Source organism: Crocodylus siamensis, chromosome 1 (genome assembly GCF_052110815.1).
Source record: "Crocodylus siamensis isolate JL-2025a chromosome 1, ASM5211081v1, whole genome shotgun sequence".
NCBI lineage: Eukaryota > Metazoa > Chordata > Crocodylia > Crocodylidae > Crocodylus > Crocodylus siamensis.
The window spans coordinates 11,092,048-11,115,931 of record NC_143395.1 but is presented as its reverse complement, the minus strand read 5'-3'; the positions used below and the strand labels follow the sequence as shown (position 1 = coordinate 11,115,931).

General features: G+C 44.9%; 1 protein-coding gene across 2 annotated transcripts in view; it reads right to left on the bottom strand.

The window, feature by feature from the left end:
- ATAD2B (ATPase family AAA domain containing 2B) overlaps positions 1-23,884 on the bottom strand; it is a 140,693-nt gene that overhangs the window by 89,013 nt on the left and 27,796 nt on the right. For both annotated transcript variants that reach the window (XM_090031510.1, XM_090031517.1), the window contains exons 2-10: positions 23,027-23,181; positions 14,718-14,764; positions 13,170-13,323; positions 11,108-11,210; positions 10,455-10,563; positions 8,033-8,149; positions 4,275-4,350; positions 1,115-1,213; positions 64-175 (exon numbers count right to left, since the gene is read on the bottom strand). In XM_090031510.1, coding sequence (XP_089887636.1) covers positions 64-175; positions 1,115-1,213; positions 4,275-4,350; positions 8,033-8,149; positions 10,455-10,563; positions 11,108-11,210; positions 13,170-13,323; positions 14,718-14,764; positions 23,027-23,181 — 972 coding nt within the window. The remainder of the gene's footprint in view (positions 1-63; positions 176-1,114; positions 1,214-4,274; positions 4,351-8,032; positions 8,150-10,454; positions 10,564-11,107; positions 11,211-13,169; positions 13,324-14,717; positions 14,765-23,026; positions 23,182-23,884) is intronic.

The window sequence follows — 23,884 nt, the reverse complement described above, 5'->3', positions numbered from 1 at the left end:
TAAAACTTTACTGATTCTCTACTTCAAAGGTGCGACTACCAAAGAAGTCTGACTAGAACCTACCGATCTGTCAACAATCATAGGATCTACATCTGCCAAACTTGCACCAACTTTCACTCGTTCTCGTAGGATTCCACTGGCTAAGTCTTCTGCTCTGAAGTTCAAAGGAAGACATCTATTTGACAGAAAGCAAGCATACAAATAATATCAATTTAGCCAGCAATACAAGAATTACAAGCGAGTAACACAGCGATTAATGGCTGCTGAAACTGTCAGAACAACATTAAAGTAATTATTTGGAAACCAGCTCTGTAACAGGGTGTGGACACACAGAGCAAGTGAACCATTTAAAAAATGTCACAGTTGTGAAGTGCCATGGCACTGATACCTGAGAGTGGGAGTGAACAACCAGCTCAGCATGCCTTGCAATAGGGAGGGGGGAGTGCTTAGAACTACATTTTTTTTTTTTTTTTTTTTTTACTGGGATTGGGATAGGGGGACATTTTAAGGAGCTGTGACCAAGTAAAGAGAAAGAACACAGCTGACCAACAAATACCAGACAGCAGACCCAGAGAGGCCTAGCCTGACAATCCAGGAGCAGTGACAAGCACTGCCACTGCTCCTCGCCACCAAATTTCCAGACCCACCAAGCTAGATTCCTATATTGATCACCCCTGAGCTAACCTTTTCTCAAAACTTTGCCCCAAAATGTCAAAAACACCTTAACCAAACACAGATAAAGCAGAGGAATGAAGCACTACCAATGTCTTGCCACTGCATGTGGTGTTAAAATACAACTGAAGTATCCATTTTAATTGGTATATATTTTTAAGTGTTACTTAGACCTTTATTTTGTTTAAATAATTTTATAATGTATTTCATTTAAATTATGTTATCTACACTATTAGTGACCGATTCATTATATACATATACACTACATTTATATATAAAGAAGTCCCTCTGCGCTGCTGTTTTCTAAGTCAAGTTTACAAGAGTCCCAAAGGTAAAAGCTAACTTTTCCAACAGAGTCAAAAAAAATTCACTCCATAATTCTGATTATTCCTAACCAGGCAATATAAACATGCCCTCCCAAAGACTCAGAAACTTTTGATACCTGTTTCTTGCTCTGGCCATACTTTTAGATTTTCTCCTTTCAAAGCGTTCTTCATCTGAAGAGGTTGTATCGCTGCTATGAATGGCATGTTTCTTTCTCCTAGTTAAACAGCAAAACAAACATATAAAACGTAGCATATTTCACTGTGGAACAGCACGTTCTGATCTTTTCCCTAATGTTAAAACCAAGAAAGAAGCACATACATAACAAAACTGCTGAAGTCTAGAAGACAGCTAACATATCAAAACATTGTGCAAGGGAAACTTTTGTTTCCTTATGTTGTTCCAGAGATGTCTGATTCTAATTTGAACATTTCTAAGTTAGAAGAGCCCTAGGAAACATATGGTTTATTCCACATCGCCACAACGGAAAAGTGAACATCTTAGTGCTTGAGTTCTTTAGTGAAACTGTCATCTGACATAACATCAAGCTATCACACAGCTTTAACAGAACAAAAACATCAACAGCTCATCTAATTTGGTACCTCTCTTCTTATCCCTCCCTTTTAAATTCTAGAGTTTTTATAAAGTTACAGTCAGTTTCCTTTTCAAAACTCAGTTGATAGAGAATAGTAAAAATATTTTTACAAAGTATTCATATTAGACTTACAAATTCTGAACTAAAGTAAAATAAATAATATTACTGTCCAAAATCCATACAATTTAATTACTCACCTTAGTTCAAATACAGTATTCTGTACTCTGGAGTATCTTTTTCAAAATATCAAGAAACAACCTACAACATGTTATGTCCACACGCACCCACGTAGATATACACGGTTTGAATTTAAGCTACAAAGAAAAATTGTTTCATTTCCATTTCCATGTAGGAACAGGAGCTGGCTCATGTCAGTAGAGAGATGCAATTCTCAAGGATTTTTAGTGGATATATGGTATTCTATCGTGTTTATAAATGCAGTAATCTACATCTGTTCAGCTGTTTTTGCCAAGACAAAGATAGAAACCCAACCAGCTCAAAATACATAACCACCCAAAAATATTCAGATATAAAAGTACGTCACTGGGATATCAGGGTTTGTTTTTGTTTTTTTGTGGAGAGAGGATAGAATATCCTGAGAAAATAGGATAAAATGGCGAACCAAATTAAGCCAGATAAAGCTGGAGGGAAGGAGCAACTGGTGTCTTAGATTCCAAACTTACAGCTGGATGATAAAAAGTTCAATGGGACATGGATCTTAAGTCAGAACTACCACCTTAAACTCCATATCAAAACCAAGAGGCCTATGTCATTGGTGTCACAGCTAGAATAGCCAAAATTATTTTAAAGAGGACTCTGGCTTAAACATACAATGCTACTAAGTTGTCCTCGTTTCTCACAAGTGGAAAGCATCTATACAGATATAATAATTTAGCTGAAATTAACTGACAACCTCTTAGAATAAGTTTAGGAAAACTGATACAAAAATAAATTATTAGAACTGTAAATTCTGAGAATTTTATTTCTTCCATATCCATGCAGTTTTACTCTTTACTCTCCAATTAGCTTGGGCAACAAAAAACAGAAGATTTCAATTTGATTTACAATTTGTTCCTACACAAATTTCACTTCAACAATATGAAGCAGGAGTGCTCAACCTCATGGCCCAAATCCAGCCTGCTGAGCTCCCCTTAGGTCCAGACATTTGGGAATGGGGAAGCACTGCCAATTAACTCTGCCACCACTCCCCCACCACCAAATTTCCAAGCTCCACAGGCAAAATGACATGGTCCTCTACACTGAGTCAAACCAGACACATGGCTGAGTCCCCAGATCAGATTGGGTCACAGACCAAGTCCATACCATTCATCCAGCCCACAGGGCCGACAGCTTGGACACTACTGGTATAATGGGATCATACTGTTCTATGCAGTCTGTAAACACTGCTGGGTGGCATTCTGTTTAGAAAATAATATATTAAAAATCCATATTACTGGTTGCAAGTTTTAAACCTCATTTTTCCAAAACCTAACTTTTGGTTCTGATTTCACGCAGAAAGTAAAAGATTAATAACCTCAGGCCCACACTGTTCAATATCATCATCGGTGATTTGGACGAGGGGGTGAAAAGCACCTTGTTCAAGTTCGCAGATGACACTAAGATGTGGGGAGAAGTGAGCACGCTAGAAGAGAGGGGCAGGCTACAACTAGATCTCGACAGGTTACAGAGGTGGGCAGACGAGAATAGAATAGGTTTCAACACAGACAAGTGCAAGGTGTTGCACCTGAGGAGAAAAAACCAGCAGCATCCCTACAGGCTGGGGAACTCCCTTCTTGTCAGTGCAGAGGCAGAGAAGGATCTTGGAATCACTACTGATTCCAAGATGAACATGGGCCGCCAATGTGGGGGCGCGGTCAGGAAGGCTAACCGCACTCTGTCATGCATCCATAGATGCATCACGAACAGGTCCAAGGAGGTGATCCTCCTTCTCTGTGTGACATTGGTCAGGCCGTGGTTGGAGTACTGCATCCAGTTCTGGGCGCCGCACTTCAGGAGGGATGTGGACAGCCTCGAGAGGGTCCAGAGGAGGGCCACTCGCATGATTAGGGGGCAGCAGGGCAGGCTCTATGAGAAGCTGCGGGACGTGAACCTGTCCAGCCTCCACAAAATAAGGCTGAGGGGGGATCTGGTGGCCACCAATAAACTGGCCAAGGGGAACCAGCAGGCAATGGGAGAGTCCCTGTTCCCCCAAGCACTACCGGGGGGTAACAAGGAACAACGGCCAAAAGTTGACTGAGAGTAGATTCAGACTTGATATCACGAGGCACTACTTCACAGTCAGGGCAGCTAGGATCTGGAACCAACTTACAAGGAAAGCGGTGCTTCCCCTACCCTGGGGGTCTTCAAAAGGCGGCTAAACAGCCCCCAGCCGGGGTCATTTCATCCCAGCATCCATTCCTGCCCATGGCAGGGGTCGGACCAGAAGATCTACTTAGGTCCCTTCCAACCCTACCAACTATGAAACTATGAATACAAGCACTGATTAGAGACTTCCACAGTACGCAAATATGCTGCTCCTTTAAAATACCTGAAACATTCCTGATACCAATGTGCATGTAGAACTCTGACATATGTTCAAGAATGGTTTTATTTTTATTTCACAATATAAATGTGATGCAGGATAAAATGTCTTCTGCCTATAAAAAAAAATTGTAATATTCACCTGATATGGCTTCTTCTTGCAGGAGATCTATGGATATCAAACAGCGTATTTTCCCTCTTTTTTTGATGAGCTGGCACTTAAAAAGAAACATAACAGGTTTATTACTCCTCTTATGGTATCTGATTTTTAAAAAAATAACCTAAGTTCATTTATTTTTCATTTATGAAAAATCTATTTAAAAAAGCACTTGGGTCTCATTGGCCCTGTGAAAAATTAGACATATGTCACCTGCAGAAAAAGCAGATAAAAGCAAAGCCCAAAATTATACCTTTATTTCTCACAATCATTTTATGTGACCCTATCCTTTCAAAAGTCTGAATTAAAGCCTTAAAGCATGCCCTAAAACATCAGCAAGTTTGGATTACTGCAGATTAAGTGGAAAAATGAAAAGGAAGCAAGTCCTTACGGAGTCCACTCTGCTATTAACTTATTTATTTTTCTAATCAAAAGGACTCTAGCTCAAACTCCTCAGTTAATCTCATCCAGGCAGTATGTTGCAGAAAAAGCAATGATCTTTCAAATAAGCAAGATGCGTTTCGCAAAGGACTTTATAGGTCAGAAATGCCACCTTAAACTCCACATCAAAACCAAGAGGAAGGTCATATCAGTGGTGTCACGTAGTCGTGGCTTGAAACTTCTCTTAAATGAGACACTGCATTTTTCCAAAACAACTTCAACCACTTTTAGGTGTATCCTTATGCACAGTGCAGTGCAGTAGTTAATTCTGATGTAAAACATGCATGGACAACAGTACCAGAGTCTGGATTCAAAAGAAATAAAATTGTAATCCCATACCTAGACAAAACCAACTTGGCAACTGCTGCTATGTGATTAACAGTACATAGGGATGGATCCTAGCACCATTCTCAGTTTACAAACTCTGGTTATAAATAGGGGTGCACCGATAAAGATTTTCTTGGCCAATAGCAATAGCTAATTATTAGCCAGCCATATCGGCTGATGCCAATCCAATAGCTGATTTACAGCAGAACAGCTGGGCAGCTTGGAAAGCAGCATCCAGTTGGTAAGTAAGTGTGGGGGGGGCGCATGGGGGAGGGAAGAGGCATGGAGGGCAGATCCAGGTCCCCATGGTGAGGGAGGGAGTGGGGCAGGGGCACACACTGCCCAGCCAAGGCAGTGAATGCAACCCCAGAGCCAGAAGAGGGAAGGAGCCATAGGCAACTCGACCAGGGGGCGCAGGGGCAGAGGTGAAGAGGGAAGGCAGGTCCCCAACACTGCATGTACCCCCAGGGGAAGGCACGGTGGGCATATTCCCCACCCCCAGATTTGTGCATGGGATGAGGGTGGGATGCTCACTGCAGGCTCAGGGCCATGGGCTGTGCCAGTCTTTTCCCAGCAGAGGGGTTGGGCCAGGGCTGGACTTGGAGCAGGTGGGCACCAGGCACACTCAGTTGTGCAGGGCGGGCAGCAGAGGCAGTGCTGGGAGGGGTGGCTACAGCCCCCCCAAACCTCCCGAGTGCCACCCCTGCTAAGGGCACTCTGCTCTACTGCCTTACCCTCAGGAGTCTTCCTGCTGCGGGGTGAGCATGGCCAGAGCAGGGCTCCGGAGGGAAAGTCAGCAGAGCAGAGTACCCCAAGCAGGACGCGGTGCTAGGAGTGCACTGGGGGCTATAGCCACCCCAACTGTCCCCATAGCCACCCCTCCCAGTATTGCCACTGCCCACCCCACACAGCTGAGCCTGCCTGGCGCAGGCCCTGGTCCAGAGCTCGCAGCAGGCCGCCCACCCTCACCCTGTGCACAAATCCAGGGGGACACATATCCCTCATGCCTCCTCAGGGGTAAGCACAGCAACCAGGAGCCACCCCCCTTCCCCAGCCCCCTGCCCACTACCCCTGGACAAGCCACCCACGGGCTCTGTCCCCAGGGTCATATTGACTGCCCTCACTGGGTATTGCCTGTCCCTTGCCCCACTCCCTCCCTCACCACAGGGCCTCAATCTGCATATCCCCATGCCCTTTTCATCCCCCACAACCCTTCCCTCCCCACAGGCTTACCAAAAGAATGCTGCACTACAAACTCCCTGGCCTCATGTGTGCTGGTGCATTCCTGGCCTCATGCATGCTGCAGCTGCGCACACGCACGTTGCATTTATTGGTGACTCTTTCAGCTAAGTCGGCCAAACAAAGCTGATTGCCAATGTTTATTTTCCTTTTAAAATCAGTGCCGAGCCAATATAGTGCCGAGCACCTCCAGTTATAAAAGCAGGGTACTTTTTAATTAGAGGAACAGGCAAAACTACCATCAGCTACTGGCCTAACCTAGCTGCATCGCCACTTTCTCTGCATTAAACTTTAAACAGTGAGCTCTTATCCAGGCTTCCGTTCACCCCAAACTAAACTATCTCTGCGTCAGGTTGTTAACAGCATTTGTCAGACTGGATGTGGCAGTTACTGGTCTTGCTACATTGAGTACAACACACTCCATGCTGCATTAACCACAAGAGGTCCTATATACATATTTAGCAACTTTATACAGAATTCCATTAGACACAAAGAGCGATTCTCCTCCTTTGCCCACAGTGGATTCTGGGGCCCCGATAGATACTAAAATTAAGATGTGATTTAGTCTGTTAATCTTGCCATAAATAGTAACCATGCTGCATGTTGAAGGAATTAATGACCTGAGAACAGGAAACCAGATAAAACGTTCTACAAAAGACCTGCATCATTTTTGTGGCTGGTTTCCATTGCACTTTAAACTGAATGTGTGGTAGGGTAACCAGAACTGGCTCAAGACCGCAGTGTGGTCCTGGATCTGCAACTGACAACCAACTGATTGCTGGTTCCAGCCCCAGGACCACACCCAAGTCTTGAACTAGCACCAGCATGGTCCCAGGCCTGGAACTGATGAGCAGCTGATTGTCAGTCCCGCCCTCTGGAATTGCACAGGAGTCTCAGACCAGCTTCACTGTGGCCCCAGGACTGGCACCAACGATCAGCTGGTTGTCAGTCCCAAGCCCAAGACTTTGTGGGTACCTTGAACATGCTCTGGTGCAGTCCCAGGGGTGAGGCTAATAATCAGCTGATTACTGGTAAGAGCCTCAGGACCACAAAGTCTGACACTGGCTTTGGTGTGATCCTGGGGCAAGGAAAGACCATCAGACCCGCATGACAAAACTGGGGTCTGGAACTCACTGGGACTGCAATGGAATCTGTAACTGGCTTCACTGGGGTCTCAAAGCTAGGACCAGCAATTAGCTTACTCTTCTAGCTCCAGGAGTGCAGAAGAGTCTGGAAATACCCCAGTGCAGCCCCAGGCTGTAGCACTTGGCTTTCAACTTACCAATGCAAGGGAATCCTGGGAGCCCGGGCTCCTCCTAAACTGGCAAATAGTAATGGTGCCATTAAGTTCTGATCACTGATCTCAAAAATCAGGCATCCTGCCATGCACATGTGGCATGACAGAAGGTGCAATTGTTAGAACAGGGGAATCAAATCCCAGTGCATCTTTAAATGAACATGTGCAAGGGGTCAAACAGTAGAGCAGAGGTGCATAACCTTCAGGAGGTCACTTAGCAAGTCCAACAGAGGAACAAAATTTCTCCTTGCATACCGTTGCATGCTTTCACTACCAGACAAGGTTTACTCAGTGACCAGAGAAAGTAGGACGAAACTATTAAGGTACATTGCAGAGAAAATATATAGAGTCTTTGAGATCCACTAAACAGCAACAAAGCTAAGAGAGACATCATATTTGATTTGATTTAAGAAGGAAACCTATGGTCCTGCTCCCTTACCTATTGGAGGTGCTTGATACCTTTCTACAGTTTTTCTTTGTCTTAAATTATACGGTCGATCATTTTCTTCTCCTTCTGCCTCCTCTGCTTCTATATCTCCATCTTCCTCTTGAGATTCTTTAAAAGAGTACAAACATTGTGAATACTTCTGGTAATTTATTCCAGAGGCAGCTTCATCCCCAATTCTAAAACACAGCTTTTCTAAATCTAAAAAGATATTTTTTTCCTACGAGTCAATGTAAACAAATAATACATGGAAGCCTATGAGATATTTTGCCAGCTTTCCCTCTAGCATCCACCCTTTTTTTTTTAAATAAACAGAATTTTTAGTAGTTTTGTGTTTACTAAGTTGTTTTAAACAAGCTAATTACATTACCCACCTTTTTTCTTTAATAATTATTTCCTACCTCCCTGAAAAAACTTTCCAGCAACCTAGAATACCTTCTTCCTCTTGATTTTTCTATGATAATTATATAAAATATATGATTTTTTATTAACACGGAAACAATTACAACTGCAAAATTAGCAGGCTAATTCCTATATGCAATTCTTGCAAATAAACCTAAACACATAAGATAGAGAGAACAGCTGGATACTACTGCTAGAATGATCACTCAAGTAATAGTTAATGATTTTTAAATTGCCAACATTGGGTTCCAGAATTAACACCCTGCTGTGATTAATGGGGACAGTTTACATTTACCAGAGCAACTGTTTCAGTTAACTAAGTAAGGAATACTGCTTTAATTTGTTCCACATTTGGAATACCAATTTAAGCAATTTCTTTTTTAAACAAAAACTTTAATTCTGGAAAATACCAAGATCTGTTAAGATCATAAATCTGCATGCTAAAGAGGAGAATTTTACAGTGCATACTTCCAGTGGTCCCATTCAAATAGTCAGTTAAACAATTCTAGAGCCAGATCCAGAAAACAAACAGTACAAATTCTCTGTTGCACTGCTTACTTCTATCAACACAAGAGTTACCGTATTTTTCGGACCATAAGACGCACCTGACCATAAGACGCACCCAGTTTTTACGGCAGGAGAGACTATGTGTGTCTCTCCTGCCATGACGGGCTCCTTGCCTGCCTGTCAGGGCACTGTGTTGCATCACACAGTCCCGGCTGGGATGTTACCTGGTACCGTACCTAGCTGCCTCCTATCTCAACGTTCTAATCCTGTCAGTCTGTCAGTGTCACACACACACGCAGGGGAGGCGTGCGCTGTGCCAATCATGTGACCTGACTGACTGACATTGAGACTCCAGGAGGCGGGACTTCCCCCACACACACAGCAATCCACAGCACGGGAACGGCAGCAGACAGCAGACGGTAAACGGGCGCATGGGACCACAAACAAATGTTCTGGGGTACCACACTGTGACCGTCGGGCTAGGAAAGGGGAAGGGTGAACCCCCCTTCGGGATAGCGGCTCACGGTGGAAGGGTGCCGCTATTCCCCTGGGCCGCCGTTGGTCCGGAGTAGATGTTGGGTCACCAGGCTCCCGCCCTGGTTCTCGCCCGCCACGACTTGTTGTAAGGTTCAGTGGGACGGCTCCTGGTTCTCCTTAGCCCGGGTCCCCGACGGTCACGTTGCGGGGCTCCGCCACCCCCTCACACCCCGGCCTCACGCCCCCTTGGGTCCTCTTGTGCTCGAGGCCCTGGCCCTCGCCCGGACCTCCCTGGCAATGCTCCTCGCCGGATCCGTTGTCCGTGGCCAGGAACCTATCCGGCCAGCACCAAGCCTTCGCTCGGGGTCCTCCCGGGGGCACTCCCCACCGGGTTCCTGGCCGCTAGTGTCCGGCACCGGTCTAGGCGCCTACGGTGCCTCGCCGGCGCCCTCCCAGGCCCCCGCGCAAACCCCCGACCTGTAAGTTCCGTGGGCTGGCGGGGCACAGTCCCAGTACTCCCCATCACTGGTGTCCTCCTCCTCTGGGTCAATCCGCCACTCTCCGCTCGGGGTCCTGGGTCTGGCTGCTGCTGCTGTCCCTCTCTCCGCCGGGGCGGACGGCCCCTCCCCGCCGGGGTCCGCGCTCCCGCCTGGTGCGGAGCCGCCTGCAGGCTCCCCTCCTGGAGCCTCAGTCTCCGCGGCAGCGAGTCCCTCCTTCGGACTCCTGCCCCGTCTGTTCCGGCCGGCCATTTTTATTGCCGGCTCCCGGCCACCGGCACGGGCGCCGGCTTCCGGTGTAAACAAGTGGCGGATGTCCCGCTCCGGCTCCGCCGCCTCCGCGGGCAAGCTCCGCCCCGTCTCCCCGGGACACACACCTTCGGACCATAAGATGCACCCTCGTTTTCCCCCCACTTTTGGGGGGAAAAAAGTGCGTCTTATGGTCCGAAAAATACGGTATTTCTTCTGTCATTACTTCAAGACAGATTTGTTTCATAAGTGTGTTGAAAAAACTAAGTCTGTACCATCCTTACCTTCTTCCTCCCCTTCAGTGGACACTTCATGATGGTTCTGAATACCATAGCTATTTCTCCTCAGTGATTTCCTCCTCCTCTTTACTCGAGAATACATGTCCATGTTTTCCTAAAATAAAATGAATTTGCACATAAATCAACGTAATTCCTTGCAACTGCACAGTTAGCCCACACTTTCTGTACCAGTACAACCTACATATGAGACTTTCACCTTCAATACATTTTTCTAGCAAACGATCCTGAAACATGAGCTATTAAAGGTACTTGTTTTACCAGCAAGGAGATTAAGGAAATGACAGTCTCAGGGACATAGAGCATGTCAGTATCAACCCTTGTACTAGAACTCAGGAGTTCATGGTACCTGGCCACGTTCTCAGAGCACTAGACCATGCTTCCCTCCCGAGTTAAGAATATCTGTGTAACATGAGAATAGGGAAGTCAATTCCTCACTGAACAAAGCCTGATGGCCCATTCATATATTTGTAATTAAATACAACTAAACTGTACTCTATGCTTATTTATGCCAACATGGGATATTTTATAATGTTAGACATTGAGGCATCCAACCTAATGGAGCTTCATAACACACACACACACCCCACCCATTGTGTTACTTATAACCATCGTGTTACTTGCAACCAATCAGAACTTACAAATTCTGTGTCTGTCCACATTCGCAGCCGTTCTACTTCTCCAGATCGCCTATTACGCCTGATATTAATATTGTCCATTTCTTGTAGTACAGCTTCAGCAGTACTAAATATATATAATAATGTAAAAAAAGTAATGTTTAAAATAGTGGAACTCAACATTTTACACATATTATAAATAATGTAACATGTAAGTGATAGGTTTATAGTCATTTCAAGAAATATGGATATAATAAAATCTACAGATGAATACAATTATTTAATTCTTCCCTGCAACTCTTTGATCTATCAATTAACTGAACTATAAACCATACTAAAGAAAACCAAAGGAGGATAGTAAAGAATATGCATAAGAAAAAAATATTAATCTTCTGGGCTTGGAATCAAGCATAACGTGCATTCAAATATAAAGTATGAATTCTCTTCTCAGGTGTGGGAATTAGTTTTAAAACTGGGGAGAAAAAAGAACCAAACTGTTCATCTGAGAACTTGAACTTTTTATCTACATAATAAAGCAAAGTAAGCAGTCATGTCTTTCTGGAAATATGTCTCAGTCTTGATCCAAAGGTCTATCCCTTTCCTCATATAAATGCTAATAAACAGATAAAGGTTTGTTTTTTTTAATATACAAAATACATCAAATGAAGCAGATTCATACAGATCCCTGTTATTCATTAATTTGGCTCACTCTTGCATCCTTTCTTTCACTTGTCTGATTTCATTTGGAGTTAAAAGGACTTTTATCTTCAATACCTAAAGTGCAGACAAACTATTGCTACTCCGCAAGTAACAGCTGTAATGAAGATAGACTACTCATCTGGAAGATGACCAGATATTAGCCAGACCCAACCACCTGACTGTCACGACTAATTATTGCCAACTCTGGTAAAGGTCATGGGGTACCTTCTTTCCCTTAGAATCCTGCAACTTTTAAAGCTTCCTATGAACACTTTAAAATCTAAGCAGTGATATCCTAACCAAGCTGAAGTTGATGAAAGTTTTAAAGTGAGTTGAACAGTATAATTTATGAATAATTATAAAAATATTTCTGATGTACAACATAATTGGTCTGGGCTAGTTCAGATGCCCTGTACCAAAATAAATGTACATATAGATTACAGCATCATAATCTTACCAAATTACAGTTCACAAGGTAAATTTTTTATTTGTTTTTTTACTATTGTTGATATGGTGGGGGCAAGTATAAGAAGTTGGCTCATACACACCAAAAAAGAATACATAACTTGTAAACTGATGTTAGCAGCTCACCAAGTACACTGAAAAAATACTGTGAAAAATGAAAGATGGAATTCAGCAGAATAGATTTATTGGTAATATAGAAATCATACTTAATTATAGAAAATATCTCACATTTAAAACATCTTCCAAATACTAATCCCTGTACTTAGTGTCTCAGAGATAACTATTATACCCATCCTACAAGCAGGAAAGTGGAGACAGGGCTTGTTCTCCTGGCAGAGAAAGTTACCCAGAGCCACTCGTACAGAAATTCAAGTGCTGAGGCCCTGAAGAGTGAAAAGCTTGCGCTGCTGAAACTGTGCAGCTGGAGAATGAGGGGACATCAGTATTGTAAAGTCTCTGCTCTCCAGAGGCTCAGCATCTGAATGTCTGTTCAGGCATCACCAGGTAAGTTGGGAGGGTTTTGTTTGTTTTTTACCAAGAGAACAAACCTGGAAAAATTCTCCCAAATTATTTGAACATGTATACACATATCAGGGTACATGACTTGCCTAAGAACACAGAAGAAACTAGGAATTTCTGATTCCCAAGCCTGTATCTCCCTTTTTTTAATCTACTTTGTATTGTAAATGTCAAAAAGTGACATTAATCCTGTATGCATTACCTTTATACTAACAAAGGGTAAAGAACTACACACCTGTTGCCATTTTATGATTCAGTAACACAAACAAGATCTGCTCAACCTCTAACAGATGATAATGCCGTTTAGCCCTAACTAAAAAAATCATGAAATAGTAAAGGAATCACTATCTTTTAAATAACCAAGATGCTTTATAAAGAATGTAAATTTAGTATCCTCACATACCTGTTTACTAGCTGATCAAATAGCAAACTCTGATTCAAAGTTTCAAATCTGTTTTTCCTGGACCGACAACTTTTTCTGACTTCTATATCTCCGTTTATGCAAGCATGGTCCCCATCTCCCTTTTTTTCCCCTCGAAGGGAATGGCTTTTGAGAGCTAAAAGAAATTTGTATTATCCTGCATTCTGAAATAGTATAACATCATCATAAAAAAACTAAGAGGTTACTCAACGAAGATAAAACCCCCAATGATATTAAGGAGCATATAGACGCTCCCCTTTAAATGTGCATCATGGAAGTCACTGTAAAAAACCCCACAAATGTACTTAAAGTTCCTCACCATGCTGTTTAACAAGCTACTTATTTGCATGAGTATACCTCCTATTGTAATAAATGAGTATACCTCCTATTGTAATAAATTAAGATTTAAAACACCCACGATTCCATAGTCTAGAGCAGGGGTGGGCAATTATTTTGAGTGGAGGGCCACTCACTGAGTTTTGGCAAGGCATCAAGGGCCGCGTGACAGGCAGCCAGGGGCAGATAAATAATAATTTTCTAAATTTTTTAGGGGCCCCGTGGGTCAGATAAAACGGCCTGCCAGACAAACCATACCGCCCATCCCTGTTCTAGAGTTAACTTTATAATCAAAACACATTCTTAGTATACCTTTAGTTCTTACTCTTTCTTTTAAATGGGTTTCTATCAGACTGACAGAACAGACTTTTGCATAACGTATCTGTGGTTGCTATTATATGTGTGTACAGTGCCAGCACAATGAGCTCCCAAATCTTACTTAGTTCTTAGGTACACCCAAAATAAGTACAGTAATACAACCCAAAAATCCCTGATGGGGCTGAATTTACTTGGAGAGTTAATACACAACTAAAGGGGAGAGAATGTAACAGGGAATAGACATGATTTCAGGCAGGAAGTGCACTTCATGTCTCCTAAAGAAAGGCACTTTGTGCCTGAAAACTTACTAACACCTCTCTCAATTATAGTTGGTTCAACAAAAATTGCCAAAAACCTTGCTTCTTGCATATTTTTTGAGCTGTCATGGCTACAATACCACTGTAACCCTACTATAGAAACAGGGTCATAGAAGATTAATATATTTCTAGTTAAGAAAAGTGAGTTGGAAACTTAGTAAAGATACACCAGAAAGCTGATCCACAATGGCAGAAACAACAGACAAGTGCAGGTATAACAAACAGTAGTAAAGCATTTTGAGGAGCCACAGAAAGCCAGGAATTAAGGAGGGACAAGAAATTAGGTAAATTAAAATGGGCCATCTCATAAAAGTAAAGTTCGGGAGCAAGGTTATGGCTAGGGGGTCATAAATAAGATGCATGAACTAAGATGAAAACCAAAATTGTGTTTTAGTGCTTTTTGTCCCCAAAGGAAGCATCCAAAATGCCAAAAGAGGACATTTCTAGATGAAGCCAGGCAGAGAGAATAACGGAGTAAAAAATTCATACAACATAAAATAACACAAAACGTATTAAGATAATACACGGATGTAAAATAACCAAGAAGGAATACACTTACATAAGCTACGTCCATTTGGTAATGTAGCACCAGGCTGAGATGTTAACCTAGAAAAAACATTATATACACAAAACGTCAAGCGTTCATTTACTAACAAAATGCTACTTTTGAAACAGAAAAAAAAAAACATTCATTATTACAGAAAGCATTTAACGTTACATAAAAAGGATACTCACTTTTAACATTTGCTAAATATGAAGCTCCTTAGCCCTAAACCCTGAAGAATTTGGTTTAGGACTAAGGCTGACACTTTCACATGTTCATTAGTTTTATACTTATAGCATCTGAGAAATATAGCAGCATTTGTTGCACTTACAGGCTTTACTACTTCACTTATGCTCTGTTCTAGTGAAGAAGCCACTATCAAGATCTAAGACACTGCAACACTTGACAGAAAACTGAGGGTTTGTCCATGGCCTGAAACTAGTCAAGTCAAGCAAAAGAAAAATGAGAAGTAAGTTCTTAGAACATAAAATTAAATCCATTTAGCAAATATAACAACTGGCCCCCACTTGCAGCACCCACCAGTGGACTGGAGCCCACACAGTGCTGGGTGCATGGTGAAGACATAAGGGGCCAGGGCCGTTTCTGCCATAAGTCACTAAACCAGGCATGTGCTATCAGATCACCATTTATCTGATATACTTGGAGAAAGCTAAATGAGAAAGCTAAATGGAATTCATTTTTAATATTTACATCCCTAGCTAGGATATGGGCCTTCTCCTGTTACTTGCCTAAGAAACACATACTACATTTCTATAAAGCAAAACAATCTGATCCATTAAAACCTCAAGATTTTGGTAGATGTTGGACAAAAAAAGCACACCTAAGTGAAACGTTACATAACATTACATTCATATATGGTGATCAGGGATGCACCAACAGAGAGATTTTTGGGGGCGAAAGCCAACTTTTAAGGAGGCATATCAGCCGATACCAATCTGATTTCTGATATAGCTACATGAAGCTGTTAAGTCTGTTGTGATGGAAGGGGAGGGGGAGGGAAGGGGTATGGGGGAGGTGCAGATCAAGGCCCTTGTGGTGAGGGAGGGAATGGGGCTGGGGCAGGCACTCCCTGGCTGGGGCAGGACAGGGTGTTGGATGGAGCTGCGGCACATCCAGGAGGTGTGGGGGAGAGGGGCAGATCCAGCTGCTGCATGCACCCTAGGAGGGTAGGGGGGAGTATGTGCCCCCCAGATCTGTGTGGGGCTTGGGTGCGGGCAGGGCAGGCTGCAGCAGCACTGGGACTGCAGGCAGGGTGGGGGGGTGGTTTACAGCCACCCCAAAAATTGCCATAGCCACCCCATAGCCACCACCCACCCCACACAGATCTGGGAGCACACCCCACCCCCATCCCCTCCTGGAGCAATGGCGCAGTGGCAGGAGCTCCCTCCTCTCCACGCCCCCCAGATGAGCTGTGGCTCCATCACACACCCCTCCGCCCCAGCTGGGCAGCGCCTGCCCCAGGCCCTGCCCAACTTCCTCCTCACCATGGGAGCTTTGATCTGCCCTCCCAAGCCCTTCTCCTTCCACCACACCAGACTTACCAGCTGCACACAGCTCTCCATGCTGCTGGCTGTGCTCCTCACTGCCTATGTGCTATGTTGCGGCTGCATGCACGCATGGACCATTTATCAGCCAAATTCCGATATAGACATCTTTCTTTATATCGGTGCTGATCCAGTATCAAACCGATGCATCAGTGTACCTCTAAGGGTGACCACCGGTGCGTAATTGGGAGGGACACATCCTGGAATGGAAGCCTCAAGTCCCAGTCCTGAGCTGCACGACGGAGACAGCATTTGTTCTGGATTCGCAGCATCATGCAGGGAGCCACAGGAAATGGCAGGTTTCCCCTTGCAGGCTGGTGGCATTCCAGCCTGCAAGGGGCTGCCAGGAGTAGGAAGCAGGGGGTAGCACATGTATGTGCCCACCTGCACACATGCATGTGGCCAGGAACACAGCCAGGCAGCAAGGAAAGCAGCTCCCTGCACTAAGTTTATGAGGGAGGAAGAGGCATGGGGGGAACAAAAGGAGGTGCAAATCAAGGCCCCTCCATGGTGAGGTAGAGAGTGGGGAAGGGGCTGCTGCCCAGTCAGGGCACCCCTATGAAGGGGCAAATTTGTGGCCCCCTCCCCAAATTTGTGTATGGGGCAGGGGTGGATATGGGCAGCCCACTACGGGCTTGTGGCTGGCAAGCCCCACACCACCATGACGAGGTGCCCCATGCCCACCCAGTACCAGAGGGGGTGGCAGTGGCATTGAGCTGTGCCCCCTGTTGCTGCCAGGGAGCACATGGCCAGTATGGGGCTCTTGGTGGGGAAGGAATTAGGGTGGGGAGTCCCGAGACCTCAGAGGACAGCCCGCATCCGACTCAGTCCTGCTCCAGCCATGCCACCAGTTTGGAGGAAAGGATGCATCCCACCTAAGCATTTTAAAAAGGTAGTTGCCCTACATGCATATGATTCTCAGTTCAAACACTTATCTTGTTTATCCCCACCTTTCTTTTCCCCCCTCACATCAATTTAGACTCAAAATGTGACCTTTCCCAGGGGGTTGTAGTTTTACAATGAAATACTGTTGTTTATACATGCTCTCATCAATCCTTCCAGTCAAGTGTAAAGGTCTGTCTAGAAGATGCAACCTTCAGATTGACAAATGGCTGCCTAGACAGTGTTGCTAGCAGGACTCCAGCTTCTTTTACCACGGGGTGGTATTCCAGGGCAAAGAGCTACTGGGAGGAGATAAGGTCTAGCTCAGGAAAACAGGGAAGAGTGTCTTTACATACAGGTTTGGTAGCCTAGTGAGGAGGGCCTTAAACTAGGTTCACTAGAAGATGACTACGAAAAACCTCAGGTAAGTAAAGAGCCTGGGGACATGGATAAAAACTTAGTAAGGGGAAGCAAATAACAGAAGCCTTAGGAATATTCTTGGGACCTGAAGCATTTATATACTAATGCAAGAAGCATGGGGACCAGGAAGAACTGGAGATCCTATTGCAGCTGTTCTCAACCAGGGTGATGGGGCACCCTGTGGTGCTGCGAGATTCTCTGAAGGGTGCTGCAGGATGTGAGAAAAAAAATAGAAAAAGGCTCATGCTCTAAGTGTGAGGTAACAAGCAGATAAAGGCAGCCTCAGGTTCTCCCTGCCTGGCCACTTCCCTGTCACCACTGCACGGCCCCTCCGCAAGGAGGTAAACACTTTCGGAAATAAATTAGTTATTGAAACAGTGTGCCACTCAGTTCAGGGAAGTTAAGGGGTGCCACAAGTCTGACAAGGGTGCCTTGAGTCTACAAAGACTGACAACTGCTGTCCTTGTCCAAACTCAGAATTATGATACAATTGGGATTACAGAGAGGTAATGAGATCGTCCACATGATTGGAGTATGCTCATGGCAGGGGTTAGCTTGCTCAGGAAGGACAGGCAGGGGAATAAAGGAGGAGGTGTTGCCATTACACACACACATACGTAAAGGAGATGTACAGGCGCTCTCAGGTGTAGTACGCAGCGGAAGGTAGGCCTGTCGAAAGCCGCTGGGTGAAAGGTCAGAGCAGCAGGAGGGATGTCACGGTGAACGTCTGCTACAGGCCACCTCAGGGCTCAGGTGGTAAGGGTGGAGGTGGAGATGGCCTTCTTTAAATAACTGACAGAAGCTTTCAAATCAAAGGACCTGCTTCTCCTGAGGGATTTATCAGGACATCTGCTGGGAGAGAAACCCAGCACTGCTCAAGCAGTCTAGAAAATTCCTGGAGCGTGCTGGGAGTAACTTGCTTGACGCAGATGGGAAACAGGACGTCTAGGAAGGGAGCTCTTCTTGACCCGCTGTTCAAAACCCAGGGAGGGGATCTGATTGAGAAGGGCTAAAAGTAACTTAGGTAGCAGTGACCACAAAATGAAAGCGTTTAAGATCCTAAGGGAAGGAAGGAATGAGAGCAACAGAATATGGACACTGAACTTCAGGAAAGGAGACTTTAACAAACTCAGCAAACTGGTGGGAAGGACCCTCCCCGAGAGGCAAGTCTGAGGGGAAAAGGAGCCTAGTCAATGACTTAATATCTAGCTGGGAAAAGGTATTCAAGTGGGGTTCCCCAGGAGTCTGTCCTGGGTCTAGAGCTGTTTAGTATCTTCATTAATGATCTGGATGATGGATGGAGTGCATGCTTAGCAATTTTGCAGATGACACCAAGTTGGGTGGAGTTGCAGGCATTCTGGGGGGCAGGGTTACGATCCAGAATACCCTGAATGGACTGGAAAAATGGTCTACAGTCAATCAGGTGAAATTCAGCAAGGACAAGTGCAAAGTCCTGCGTTTCAGATAGAATAATTGCATGCACAAATAGAGACTGGAGAATGACTGGCTAGGCTGCAGTACTGCAGAGAAGGACTTGGGGCCTATAAGCTGAATATAAGCTAACAGTGTCATTTTGCTTCAAAAAAAATCATACCAGGTTGTCTTAACAGCGCTCTTACCTGCCTGGGGCAGGGGGTCAGACTCAATCTGCTGAGGTCCCTTCCAACTCCAATAGCTATGAATCTACAAACTTGAGTTGTGACAAACCCTGTGCTGTTAAGATGTTGGGATGACCTCAAGGTGCAAACTTCTCTCCCCCTCCCTGTTCTGCTGCATGTTTTAGTAGATAGACTAGATCTTGCTCCTGGTGTGACTCCTGACCCCTAACCAACCTTAGGTCTCCCATACACACCCCAGTCCAAACCTTTGCAGCTCCAGCAAAGGAAGCTCTGCCACTCTTTGGGGTTATCATCCTGGGTTTGCAAATAAAAAATAGGGAAGCAGATTCCTTTCTTGCAAGGAAACAGAATGCCTGTATTAGATCATTTTGTGATCCTGCTTGCCACAGACAATCAGTAGGGAAAAACAGGAAAAAGGTTTTATTCCAGAAAAAATAAATCATATGTGCAGAAGCAGCTATAGTTTGAGAAAGAGAGAGGGAAAAAATAAAAGGTCAGAAATACAAGATGTCACCCTACTTCTCTATCTAGAAACAGCTTCAGCGTAATCCCTGCTAATCAGCTATTTCCCTACAGATAGCTTTTCTTATCTAGCACGCTGTTACTTTACAGACTCCCTCAGCCATACCTGAGCCCTAAATTCAAGAACACCTAGAAGCTGGGGCCAGGAAACACCCCTCTTCTATAGGGATTTCCTAAACATCTCCCTCAACCTTGAGCACAAACTTTTATATCTTCCAAATCTCTCTCTTGTTTTTGGAGAGAATGTATATTAAGCAGATGAAGTGTCCCTCTCTACCTAGTGGAAGTGGCTGAAGGCACATCACTCCCTTTGCCAGACAAAAGCTTTTGGGCACAATTTAGTAATTCATTGTTTCAACCTGTACAAGCAGCAAATACAACCTTCTATGAATGAGAATAGCGATTATTTCTTGAACACCCATCACAGCCACACTGCCTGGCCAAAGATGCATGCCACCTGGATGTCTCTTTGGTGTTTTCTGAATAATTTACTTAAGCAGCACTCAACCTTTTGCCTCTGCATGCCAAATACATGGAGAAAGGCCAATCTGCAAGCCAGGCCCAGCCTTGAGATCCAGCACCACCTCCTCCCTCCCCAGGCAATGGGATTAGGTCCTGGGGAACACAGCACCACCCCCATCCAACCAGGATTGGCCCCTGCCACCCAGTGCCATTTTCACCTTGCCCTGTGTGCTGGAATCAGGTGCCCCAACCAGTATGCAAGACCTGAAGCTCTCCATAGGTCAGGAAGTCTGGCAAGAGGAGAGTGGTACCACCACTCTCCGATCAAAGGTCCAGACCCTGGATTACCCCACAGGCCAGATGACACAGCACTGTGGGCCGGATTTCGTTCACAGGCTGGGGGTTGAGCACCCCTGAATTATTGGATTCTCTTCCAGTTACAACATGAAACCACAAAAGTACATTTATATCAAATATTATAATATATACAGGCATGAAAATGAACAGCTTCACACTAGCTACAGAAAGACTAAACACCACAGGGGTAAATCTAATCTGGCAGAATATCTATGAATGTTGCATGGTGCATCCCAAAGGCAACTTTGTTTTGGCATGAATCCAAGACAGGAGTGTCATTTGGAAATCAAGTAAAGTGATTCTTCCACTCTATTCAGTCTCACCTGAAGTACTATGTCCAGCTTTGGACCCACAGTTGGAAAAGTATGTAGCCAACAGGAGAATCCAGAAAAGAGGAATGAAAATGATTAGAAGGCCTAGGAGGCAAAACTTAAAGAAGGTCTGAAAGAATACGGGTTATTGAGTCTGAAAAAAAAAAAGACTGAAGCGGGTGCTTTGATAAAAATCTTCAAATACCTGAAGCGTGACTACAGAGAAGGATTAAGATGGGCTTTTCTCCATGCTGCAGGGGACAAAACTAGGAGCAATGGCTTCATGCTGCAGCAGGGGAAATTAACACCGGAGTGTATGTGAAGCTTTTTAACTACGGGGGTTGTCAAGGACTGGAACAGGCTACCCAGGGAGGCTGTAGGATTCTCCATCTTCAGAGGTTTTCAAGAGCAGGTTGGACAGACACCCGACTGGGATGGTTTAGTCAGGGATGATCCTGCCTTAAGCAGGGGCCTGAACTAGATGACCCTTCCAGCCCTACTTTCCTGTGATCCCGCTGCAGTTAAAAACAATACATGTCTGAAAGAATGTTTAATCCTACAGAACAAACAGCTGCTGTCACAAGGACCAAGACTATAGCAAATCCTCAAAAAAGCAGCCCCAGACATGACTGCTTCAAGCTCTTGGGGGCCTGGTGTCTACATAATCTGGTAATTACCTGTGTGCAATCTGAAGAATGTTGTAATCACTGGTAACTTTCTTCAGATTGGATTAATGAGTCAGAAAAGGAAACAAATGACTCATTTGTTTTGGCTATATGGAAGTCATAGTACTTTTGCCCACAGTATTTTTATTACTATACTTCCCAGTACTGTGTGATTTTGATTCATCTTTGTACACAAGATAAGTATGTTATGAGGTACATTTGGCAGGAGGGGATGTGTGGCTACTGAACTCCTGCATCATCCAACGGTAGTGTAATAAATGGAGAACAGCTGAAAACAACACTGAAAAGGAGCTGCAAAATGTAAAAGAAAATAATTTCCTAATTTAAGCTTAGAACCCACTGCTTCTTCCTGAAGTACATAAAACTTCCAATAAAGTCAGTGAAAAATATTGAACAAATTAACAATAAATGTAGGGTTTGGGCCTACCACACTCCAAATGGAGAACATTTCCCATTAAACTGAGGGAATCAAGGTGGCAGATGGAAGGACCTAAGTCACAGGATTCATGGAAAAATAGACCTTTCCTTAAACCTTAGGCTTAAAAAAAAAAATCTCTCAGAAGAATATGGTTTCAACTTCTAAGTAAGCATTTTCAAGCCAAACACAAGTGGGTTGGCTTACTTTAGGAAAACAAACAGGCCATTTTTTGTTGCAGTCATTGTGGGGCAGGGCACGTGGCATACCTGCCACTAAGAAGCCAGGCAACTGCTGAGCCACCCGCAGGTAGGGTCAGGCCTAACTGGAAGGTCAGCTGACCCAGGGGCCAGCAGGCAAGGCTAGGCCTGATCAAGGGAGTCACCCAATGGCAAGAATGGGGTGGTGGAAAACCTCAGCTCCCACTGCTTTTTGAGTGACCTCATAGAGGGGGAAGGCTAGGGAAGTACACCTTGACAGAAAAGTACTTTACCAGGAAGACCGGGACTAAGTTAGTCCAGAAGCCCAGGGAGGGGCCAGGAAGGACTGGGACAGCATGGGTCGAGGCCCAGCAAGAGAGGCCTGAGCCACATAGTGAGGCCCAACAAGTATAGTGGGACCAAAAGGGTCCAGCAAGAGACTGGGAATGGAGTGCAGGACCAGCCAGGATGCAAGGTCCAAGGGCCTAGATAATGATACACAGCAAGAAGGGCCTGAGGATTTATAGTGAGGCCCAGCAGGCATAGTGAGACCAGAGGGGTCCAGCAGTCCAGTGAGGGGCCAGGAACAGAGTGCAGGACCCGATGGGTCGAAGGGCCTAGAGAGCATCTGGGAAAAAGGAGAACAAAAACAGATCTAGGACAAGGAACTAAGAGAGAAGCTGACAGCCTGGAAAAGGGCCAGGAGGAAGACCAAGAGGTCTAAAGACAACTTGAGTGGGACAGAGAAAGAGACCAAGGGATCTGGCAGCTCAAGAAGGGGCTTTGCAAAGAGACAGAGAGATCTGAAGGTGAGAGCAGGGCAGAATACCCTGGGAACAGGGCATTTCAAACTTCTGAGTATCTAATGATAGTGCAACAGCTTACCTGGACTGTCCACTTGAGATGCTCCATTCCTCTCGCTGCCCAGTACTGCGTGATTTTGATTTGTCTTTGCACACAGGATCAGCATGTTTCGAGGTACGTTTGGCAGGAGGGGATATGTGGCTATCACTCAAACTAGCATCACTACCTTCATCTTTCTGAAAGAGAAAAAGCATCAGACCATTTGATCAGTTCATTTTAGCAATTCCCTATAGAACATAAAAGACCTACTACTCACCTAAGAAAATAAAATCCAATTCATACCAACATAGCAGTGCTTTCAAAAACTCATAGAAAACAGTGATGGAAAAGACCTTGACCTCTAATCCAGTGGTGCTCAAACTTTTTGCCACACAGGCTGGATGGATAGTGCTTGGCCCATCCACTGGTTGGATTCCCCCTGGCAGGCCCAATCCAGCGGGTGCTGCAGGGCCAATCCGGCCGCCCAGAGGGGAATGGGGGGCCAATTCAGCCATAGGGGGAGAAGGTGCATGGCCTTCTCCTTTTCTGGCCACCTGTGGAAAGGGGGTGTGGCCCAGTCCCAATCCAGCTGTGCAGTGGGAAAGAGGTGCAGGGCATGGGAGGGGTGGTGGTATTAATTGCCACTGTTCCCCCACCACCAAATTTCACAACCCATGGAGAGCCCCGCGAGCCAGATGCCAATGGCTCAGTGGGCCGTACTTGGCCTGCAGGTCAGGGGATGAGCAGCCTTGCTCTAGTCCACTCTCTATCCAAAGGCAGGAACCTAAAACATTCCTGACAGAGACCTGTCTACAACCTTCAGTAACGGAAATACCATAACTTTCTTAGGTAATATATTATGTCCTTACAGTCTGAATGTAGACAATTTTCCCATCATCT